This window comes from Pagrus major, chromosome 13 (genome assembly GCF_040436345.1).
Source record: "Pagrus major chromosome 13, Pma_NU_1.0".
Lineage (NCBI taxonomy): Eukaryota > Metazoa > Chordata > Actinopteri > Spariformes > Sparidae > Pagrus > Pagrus major.
Genome location: NC_133227.1, coordinates 9,227,824 through 9,237,998, shown reverse-complemented (window position 1 = coordinate 9,237,998; position 10,175 = coordinate 9,227,824). Strand labels below are relative to the sequence as shown.

The 10,175-nt window shown below is 40.7% G+C and overlaps 1 protein-coding gene across 1 annotated transcript; it reads left to right on the top strand.

Annotated features, from left to right (window-relative positions):
- The first annotated feature begins 533 nt into the window (after positions 1-533).
- On the top strand, positions 534-9,785 carry trim47 (tripartite motif containing 47). Its single transcript, XM_073480071.1, has 8 exons — positions 534-760; positions 1,131-1,342; positions 4,380-4,425; positions 4,610-4,705; positions 4,907-5,131; positions 5,476-5,498; positions 5,588-5,709; positions 7,393-9,785. The coding sequence occupies exons 1-8, from the start codon at positions 578-580 to the stop codon at positions 7,920-7,922; spliced, it is 1,437 nt and encodes a 478-aa protein (XP_073336172.1). The 5' UTR covers positions 534-577; the 3' UTR covers positions 7,923-9,785.
- Positions 9,786-10,175: the final 390 nt, after the last annotated feature.

The window sequence follows — 10,175 nt, the reverse complement described above, 5'->3', positions numbered from 1 at the left end:
CAATCCGACACGGGGTGAGCTGTGACCTCGGCTAATTTACGAGACCTGTGTGGGTACAGAATAAACATTCCGTTCTCAGGACACCTGTGAGTTCAACGTAGGTACTGAGGTATTTTCAAGGCCATCTCATCTTCCGCTCTGAACATCCCTTTTTGTCTTATTATCACAGTATTCTATACACTGTGACTTTCTCTGTAGCTCTTTGACAGACTTGTCAGAGCGCTGCTCTTTGAGCTGACAAAGATTGACTCTGTTATTCTCTATTTTTCTATTTTTATTAAATAATACAAAGACGCTCTTTTGTTGATCCATCCTTTATTTGTTCACTTCTCTACAAGGGTAAAATATGAATATACAGTGTGGTATTAGTACCTTTAAAGGGAGTTAATTATCACCAATACTACTGATTATCAGCCTTTAATACAGAGAGAGAGACAGAGAGAGAGACAGAGAGGGGGGGAATCTGATTGGTTAAGAGGGAATATGACGCACCACAAATGAGGCCGCTTCCCTCCCACCTCCTCCTCCTCCTTCACTTCCTGCTGCGGAAGTGTTGTGCAGCTCTCGGCTTGTCAACATGGCTACCGCTGGAGCAACTGGAGACGACCTGCGGAAAGAGCTCACATGTGCCATTTGTTTGGATTTCTTCAAAGACCCGGTCATACTGAAATGCGGGCACAATTTCTGTCGGTTCTGCATCTGCATGCACTGGGATGAAAATGGCGGAGACTACGGCTATCAGTGCCCCCAGTGCCGCACGGTAAGTTTATATAGGTTGTCTGTGTTTGCCACCATGTTTTCTCGAAAATTATGTCGGTGCACCTGCGACAGTATTACCTTGAATTGTTTGGCAGTGAATTTATTGTAGCCGGTTGACGACCTTTTGAACGGTCTTCAAAAAAAATGACATTAGCTACGCAGTGCATTTTGGGGCTAACGTTGCTAGTAGCTAACGGTAAATTAACAGCAGGTCGGCTACGGCAGCTAACTATCACGGACTAACTTTGTATTTCAGCGAGTAATGACACTGAATAAGAAAAAAATCTACTGCAAAGAGTGTAATGCTGACTTTGGGCTCGGTTACAAGCAGATTTCTGCGTCTTTCTCCGTTTCTTTCTTTGTTCTCTCAGGTGTTCAGCAAAAGGAGCTTCACCAAAAACTACCTGGTGCAGAACCTGGTTGCCAAACTGGACGATCTGGACTGTCTGGGGTCTTGTCCCGCACAAGCTAAGCCCGTTAAAGTCGATGGAAAGTGTGAGCAACACGGAGAAGAGCTGAAACTGTACTGCCAGACTGATAAGAGGCCCATCTGTGTAGTCTGCAGGGAATCCAGAGCACACAGGTTGGTCGTGTACCCACCTTTTTTAATGTAGGAGAAGAAAATTGACCAATTTTTGGGTCGGCAAATTCATCATTCACCTCTTTAAGAATCAGAACCAGGTGTAGCTACTAGCCACCGAGGTTGCTTAGGTCAGGGTACCAATGTAGTACTTGCCATTTAAATGAATCTATATATGAGAGAGAGAGAGTGAGTTAGTGCCCAAACATGCCTCATTTTTAGCAGCACTTGCATGCATTATGAACTGCAGATATTCCCAGAGTTAGACAGTGTGATGGAAATTCTGTAGAGCTGTCAGACTTGTAGTTATGAAGAAGAAACCAGGAGATCTGATGTCTTAAGAAGCAGTGTTTATTGACGTGCTTGATCAAGGAGAATAATAGCGATCAGTACAGTCTGCAAATCACTACCATTCTGACGAGCATCCCAATCAGTAGCCTTCTTAACTTATCGCTGGATGTCCAGATAAGGTAGTCTAATCTGAAAAAGGCTGTATTCCATAGGCCAGAGTTGCTATGTTTACTTAAGAGTGACCTGGGTCAAACTGTATGCTATACGATATCTTTGTGTTGATGCACATAGACTTCTTTAGTGAGAGGGACAGTGAAACCTAAAACAGTTTCTCATCAGGTTGACAAGTTAGTGTGATGAACACTGGAACTTAAGCATCAGCAGGTTTCTGACCATGCCAAGTAGCTATTTTGGTGCATTACAAGAAAGCATATTGTTTTGTCATGCAAACACCCACACTTGAACATAAATAAGATAACTTGGTCCAAGTCTAATCTCTTTGCCACATCATTTTGTCTTCGCGAAAAAGCCACCATTGTTCTGATGAAGAGATGCCAGGATTTGCCATCATTTATTAGCCTTTCCTAAATCACTTGTTTTTTTTCTGTTCCACAAAGCATAGCAAACTGAATTAATCTCACCCCATTACAAATCAGCAACAGCAGGACAAACAGCTGTTGATGCACATATTGGATTTTGAGAGGGTTGCTCCTGATCTATGGGTTTTGTCGATGTTGGTGTCGGGTTGGAATTAAACCCCAATCCAAATGCACAAATCCTACCTACTTGTTGCTAATTTCTACCAGCCACTAGGGGTGTAACAGTACAAAGAAGTCATGGTTATTTAAATGAGTTGACAGTTCAAGGTATTCAGGAAGCTTGTTCCACAGGTGTGGAGCATAGAAACTAAATGTTGCCTCACACTTGGTAGTGCATTAAGCAGCTTCTATAATGTCTTTGGCACTGTCTCTTTTCATATCTACAGGCTGCTTTACTGCTCTACAGCAGGGGTACATTGTTGGGCTTTTTTATGTGCCTCGCTCCGGTGATTGACATATCTGGGTGATGCCGTCTAATAAAGCATATTTCATGTGTTTCCACTCGCGCTCAGCTGTCCAACAATGCCAACACCCCGTCCTTGTGCGATCCACCACTCGCTCTCGGACACTTCGCCACACAGCTGATATGAAAGAAGCAGGCGAGTCCTTTTGGTCCGGTGTCTAATCTGGACTTGCCATAGCCTAGAGCTTGGTGCACAACAGTATTCTTTGTCTTGTTTCATTGTCTTCTTCTGCTTTGTTGTCTAACGGTGGTTAGAAAACAGCTTTTAGGCCCATTACTGACGCTTTCTGGCTTGCATTATAGATTAGAACGGTTATACACTCATCCATTGACATACGCTTTTAGCCATAAGACAGACGGTTGTGCTTGTGAAAAATGCGAAAGGCACTCTCTAGATCCAGTGTTTGGTTTGTCCGTTCTGGGCTACCATAGCAACATGGTGGTGCAACATGGCAGACTTGTGGAAAAGGACCTGCTCCTTCTTTTGATAAAAGGCTTATTCTAAGGAAACAAAAACACTACAATTCTTATTTTTAGGTTATTTTACAAATATTATTTTAAATTTCTGCCCCTTAATCCTACACACTGTACCTTAACCTTATACACCTCTAAACCTCAACAGTTAATCACCACATTGTGCTTTAGTATGTTGCCTTTTAGTAAAACTTCCAGATTGTATTAAACAAATGGTCATGTAAAGTTGGTTTAAAATCCTCCTGAAATTAAATTACTTTTTGTTTGCCGTACATATCGGCTCTTAAAATCACATATCCTCAGCCAGACTGCAGCTTGATACACAACACAGAAGCCAGAATCGGCTTCATCTTGAAATATCTGTGTAGGTGTAGACGTTGTATAAATCTTGCCATTTACTGACATCCACATCAAAAACGGGGAACATGCTCTTACTTGCGTCTAGATATTTTCCTTTGTAAGAGAGTTGGCTTGTTGAAATTACAATAATGTACAGTATGCTTTCAACCCATTTGAATCTATACACGTTATTGACTGTCTTTGGCTTTTCACTATCATGTTTAAGAAATGTGTCCTGGACTGCGTTGTGGCTGTCTGATTGGGCGAAGAATGTTTTAAAGATACAGATATTTTCCAGAGCAGAGGTTTTTTGATATCTCTAAACAAATTCACATGGACAAGACAGGAGTTTTAGCAAATGTCAGGGCTGGTGAAATTTTGGCAAGGGTGAATTGATTGCTAAGCAACCGGTCACATGGAGTGTTTTTTACTCGCATGTTTTCATCATGCACCCACAGTTGTTAAAATGCATCTTGGGAAAATTACTCCTGTGTGGTACCCTGTGGAGTTTTTACCACTAATGGTAGCAAAGTTTCCCTGCGTGGGCCCCCTTTTTGTTTGTATTGTGCGTAAGGACGCACATGCTTGACTGTACAATTCACATCTTTTTGGTGGTTTCACACAAGGCGTTAGCACACTAACAAATGTAGCACTTCAACAGCAAAGACGCCAATGAAGAACACTGCAACTTAACTTCTGCTTTTCAAATGTTTTACGATGAAGGAAATGCACTCAACTCTGGTTGTTGGACTTCAAGGATACACACAATGTTGTCTTGCAAGAAACACTGAAGGGCACTTGAGTGTTTTGGGGTTGGAGAACAAATTGTTCTGTAAACCACTAACTGCCTAGCCATTTGTTTTTATTATTTCAGACACCATGAGGTAGCACCAGTGCCAGAAGTTGTGAATGATATGAAGGTAAGTCTAGATGCAATTGTCTGTTATGTGTACATGTGGGATTAGAGATAGTATGGCCTTTGCTTCACATCTTAGTCACTACATCTAGAATATTTGTACTTTTTTTTTTTTTTTTGTGATATCATGATTCATTATGTCCTGTTTTCTTGTTTGCATGTGTCTTGATGTACATGTTTTGTTACAGATGGAGTTGAAACTGAGGCTAATGGAGCTCAACTGGCAGAAGTCTCAGTGTGTGAAGGTTATAACGGCTGATGAGCGCACCAAAAGTGAAGTCAGGGTAGGTGGCCTTTTTTTGTTTTCGCTGGTGATGTTAACATGTTTGTGGGCCAAGCTTAAATTTACTATATTTTTGGTTCAAATGATCATCATTTCTATTTTCCCTGATATTTGCACTGAAATGTTAAAACTGAACATACACACGATTAGCACTTCTCATCAAATCCTTCATTCTAATCCCCTGAACCGCTCTGTCCTCCAGATGAAGAAACAGAGACTCAAGGAGAAGATAGAGGCGGATGTCGGTGCCTTGGTCCAGTTCTTGCTTGATGAGAGGGACTCCCTGCTCGAGAGCCTCGATGCCGAGGAAGTGGCCACTATGGCCGTCATAGATGACAACTTGAAGATTGTGGAAACGGAGGCGGCAGATGTGGACAAAGCTATAGCTAATATCCACAGCCACATCAGTGGGAAAACTAGCTTTGAGGTCAGTCTAACATATCCGCTATCTGTTTCAGAGGTGACTTAAGTCTCACATCACCATGCCTCTGCTAGAGCTTTACAGTATGGATAACCCTTTTCTGTTAGTGTTTATATGGCAATGCATTGATTGCTTTCTTTCAAAATATCTCGTAATGGTAGATGGGAACATTTGTATTTGGCATTTCTCTCTCCCTATTTGCATGAATTAAGGCTCCATTAACATGTTGCTGTTTGAATTGCATGCTAAAAACCACCGCTGACTGTATGTAAACAATATTCTCTTGAGACTATAAAAATTATATAAAGTTTGTTCAATTGTAATCAAAATGCTTTTTGTTCCTCTAACAGAGCCTTGCTGAGACATTCAATGAGTAAGTAGCTTACCATGTAGTTAATGTAGACTGATAAAAATCCAATTTAGAATTGGCTTTTAAAAACTTCTAACATGTTTCTTCCACAGGGCCATCCATTGCAAGCCTTTTACATCTCTGGAGCCAGTTAATTGTCAGACTGAATTTACAGACTTCTCAGGGCCCTTCCAGCTTATCATGTGGAAGAAGATGATGCATGTGCTGCATACCAGTGAGTTTACTCTTCATACAGAAGCATGCGTTGAACACACAAGTGTTGCCATTTGAAGTCTAAGGCTGTCAATATACAGAAAAGTTTTTGTCGGCAGCATCATGGTGCAAGTGCTGTTGGGGGCGGCATGCGTGTGTATGTGGAAGGAGGTGCACCCACGCTTTCTTAAATTATTAAATAATATCATATAATAGGCCTATATACACCTCCATTGCTTCACTTTGTGTCGCATAACTTCCATCCTTTTTGGCATCTCCAAGAAACCATAAAAGTGCAGTGGCATGGATCAATTTTGGACAAATTTGTGCGGTTGTGTTCATGATACTAACATTCATGAACCCATGAATTTGGCCGGCTGTCTTCACTGCAGGGGAAAGCCAGCAATGATCCTTTCCCAGAGTGTTCAGTGAGGATGGGCCATACACAGATGGTTCTATTGTCAATGTGTTTGTGAGAGCAAGGCAAAGGAGGGCCTGAACGAATCAGTGCCCTGCGACCAGCTCAGCAATGTTATTGTCGTGTCTCGATTTCTTATTCTTTGTTTGTTCAAAAAGGTTTTTCAGAGTTTCAAAAAGTCACCAATAAAAAGGAAATAATCTCCAGGAGTCCTCCAAAGCTGAGTGCAGTACTGTTTAATTGTCGACAATTAAAACATGAGATCTCTCAGACAAAAGCTCATCAAAAAAGACCCAAATTCTCAATACAAAGTATACTTCTTATATTCACTAAGATGGGGGTTGGGCACCATGGTCTATCCAATCCTTGCTCTTTCCTTTGTTTATGTATCAAATTTTGCTGACTCGGGTATTTCCCTGCACGAGGCTAAACATGTGCCCACCTCCATTGGTCAAGACAGCCTCCTCACTGGGCATACGCTTTGAAGTTCCTTTGCAGCTAGTATCCTGGACTTCCCCACATCTTATCTACTGTGCTGCCACTTCGTGGCCTTGTACTATCTGTGCCTCCACTGTGCTGCGGCTGTGAGACATTTTTTTTTTTTTTTTTTTTTTTTAACTTAAGTCTCCTCCTTGATATGTTCCACTGCCCTACTGACTGCATTTCTTTTAAAAATAATAAAAGTGTGGTATATTTGGTTACATGATTTCACTCTTACATTTGTGGTTATATTTCACTCCACGTTAACACAATTCAGTGCATGTTCAATCAACTAGTGCAGAGCAATACATGTTTTAACCATTCATTTATGATTCATTCACATTTTGATTAGATTCTTTAACATCTCATTACTCGTTAAAAGTTGTCATTAACCACTAACTACTTACGGTTATATTACACTACATTATGAGATGTTTTTTTTCTTTTCCATGTTATTGTGGTGGGCCGCCACAAATAAATCAATGTATGGGAAATGCTGTTGAATTGATTGCATCATGCATACAACAAACACATACTATATTCTACATATTTATGCTAAGCACATTTGCATGTAGAATTTATTATAGACTTTGGATGCACTAATTCAGATGCAGCCATTAGCTGTACTAGAAGTAAACTGTAGAAGTAAACCGGAAACATGCAGCCCCAAAGAACATGCATTCAGTCGAATCGGATAACATTAGTTTTTGTTTTTGTTTTTTTTGTTGTTGTTTTTTTTAAATAAATGCACTACCAGCTTGAGCCTAATGAGCAAGGTGAACTAATCTCTCCCTGTCTGTCTTCTAGTGCCTCAGAACCTCACCTTAGACCCAGACACCGCTCACCCAAACCTGCTCATCTCAGACTTTGACACAAAAGTGGAGGAGGGCCGTGTTCGCAACCAGGAGCCAGACCTGCCAGCCCGCTTCAACCGATTCTGTGGTGTCCTCGCCACAGCCCAGTACGCCAGTGGCCAGCACTACTGGGAGGTGGATGTGAGGGACAAAGGTGTTTGGTACCTGGGAGTCACCACTGAGTGCAGCAACAGGAAGGGCTTTGTCAGCCTCACTCCCTCCGCAGGGTACTGGAGCCTGTGTCTGCAGGACCGGCTGTATGCCAACGGAGAGCATGGGCGCATCCCTGTCGCCGACTACTGGAACTCTCCTCGGGTCGGCGTGTACCTGGACTACGACAATGGGCGTCTCAGTTTCTACGACGCCGTCACAATGAAGAGACTGTACATGTTTGACACCTGCTTCGAGGAGCCTGTTTACCCTTTCTTCAGCCCAGGGAAGAATGATCCTGGCAGCAGGCTGCAGATATGCCACTATTACTGAGAGAGAGAGCTGTTATGGGTGTTTAAATTTACTCATGTATTCCAGTGTTGTTCAGATTTACTGTTCGCAAGGTTTAATCTCACAGACCGGGCTGCGTGCCAGGGTGATGTTGACCCTTGGAGCCATGTACTGTATGCATTTGAGCTGTTACTTGTTGGTCTTACTGGTTAGAAAAATAAGAGTTACACTGAATAAGATTTACCAGGTGTCTCTGAGGTTCTGAGGTTGAACATTTTAAATTTGGTATCTTATAACCTAGACACACTCACTGTAGGCTTATACCCCTGACTACTGTGGCTGGGAGTTAGGTGAGGTGCTTTGCTGTTTATATCACTGTGTCTGCTGGGATGCAGATGCCTCAGATGCTCTTGTTGATTAGAGCATATACAGCTCCTATCTTATTAGCAACTGCTATGCCATACTACTGTACATAAACTACGTTTTTGCAGGGCAGGGTCAGTGCTGGGCATATGAAGGACATATGACATAGTTATCACATTGATAGCTGTTGACAGTTAAGTTTCCCTCAATAATTCAAGACTGAAGAACAGTCAGTAGTTGCTGATAGTTATCAGAATTATTTGACTGAAATTGTCCGGTTCGTACTGGGACTTCAGCTCTCAGACAATAGTTCAACTTCCAGGAACAATTTGCTCGGGATTGTTTGTTTTGTTGACGTCAGCGCAGATGATTTTATCTTCAGCCTTTTTAAAGTCATCTTTTATTTTAGATTCTGTATATTGTTGACAGTTTTTTTTCTTCTGTATATTCACATTTGCACCTTATTTTATGTCAGCAGTGATACTGAAGCTATAAAGTCATGTCGTTTTGCTTTTTTCAGGTATTTTAGCCTGAAATAAGCTGATATTAAAAAGTGAACAGTTTCAAATAAGCTAATTGCAAACGGTAAAGTTTACAGCGACGTCTTTCAGTGAGTAAAACTGTAGATGTGTTCTACCTTTTTTATTTTAAAAGATATTCCATCAACATTCTCAGCCAAGAGCCTGGTGGACTTAAACAAAACCCTGTGGAAAGCTGAATGATGATTCTGTTACATCCTCATCCCTTTTTCGGTTTGCTTTTTTTCCACAAATTACCTGCCGCATTTCTTAATTATATTCTTTTAAGTAATCTTGCTTTAGATTATGAATAATTGTCAAGTTGATCTTCGTGCTGCAAGTTGGTCCTGACATTTTTTTGGGCTGCTATTGTCCTGTGTGATTTATTTTTTTTTAATCAATCAATGCTGTTTTTATTTGATTTATGAATGTAAAAGAAATACATGTATCTGGACAATTATATATATTTTGTTCTGCCTTCATAAGCTTACAGTTTAAACATTCTTATTTGAGGTTATAATCTTTATGGATTTAAATTTTTGTTTGTGCAGTTCGCACAAGTAAGATGCCTACCATTTTTTACAGGGTCGTACAGTGACTTTTTTTTTTTTTTTTTCCCTTTTCAAATCTTGTATCGAGGAGCACAGCAGAAGCATTTAACAGCATGGTCAATGATATTTTCTCAGAATAGTGGTCCCTACAGCCAAGCTCAAGTTGCTCCTTTTTCAGTTTAATTTTAGGCGTCTAAGGTGTTCTTGTGTTTGGACTTAAACTCTGTGCTCGTTAACTTTGGCGTATTTGCTGATAAATGTTTTGTCTACGACTGCATACCTCATTTAATAGCTATACATACTTAAATTGCAAAATTCCGTTCATGTATTCAGCTTAGCAGTTTTTGGACTCTGTCTTAACAAGTGTGACCTAAAAAAATAATCTTGGTAGTTCCTGTTTGCGGCCCTTTCACCTGCTATGACTGTGCTTCGTGTTTCTCCCACTTTACAGTGAGATTAAAAGAGGAAAAAGACTTGTGTTTTATTTCCCTTATTGAAATAAGACTGTAACAAGCTCAACATTGTCTTTAGGAAGGCGTTATGTTTTTATTTTTTTATGCTTTACAGCATCCAAATATTATAACTTCTACCATTTCCTTGTTCTGGCTATTAGATGGTCTAATTTTCACAATATATTAACCAAGTCCTTAACCTTTTTGATATGGTTGAGTGGTAGTGGCTCCTTTTGTGTAAGTCCAAAATTATACCTGTCAGAAACACAAAAGGAACTGACTCTTTGCAGTGAGCAGTAGCTTTCTCAAGAGGACTATTGCTCCCTGTTTGCTATTCTGGTCCGACATCCTCATTTAACCATCTGAGACAGTTTGGCGTTAATGATTCTGTTTTCTTACTGCGGGAACATT

Excerpts from the sequence above, each read along its gene's own strand:
- trim47 (XM_073480071.1), top strand. The coding sequence starts at position 578 with ATGGCTACCGCTGGAGCAACTGGAGACGACCTGCGGAAAGAGCTCACA. Across the intron at positions 761-1,130 it reads AGTGCCCCCAGTGCCGCACG|GTGTTCAGCAAAAGGAGCTT; the intron begins GTAAGTTTATAT and ends TTGTTCTCTCAG. Across the intron at positions 4,426-4,609 it reads AAGTTGTGAATGATATGAAG|ATGGAGTTGAAACTGAGGCT; the intron begins GTAAGTCTAGAT and ends GTTTTGTTACAG.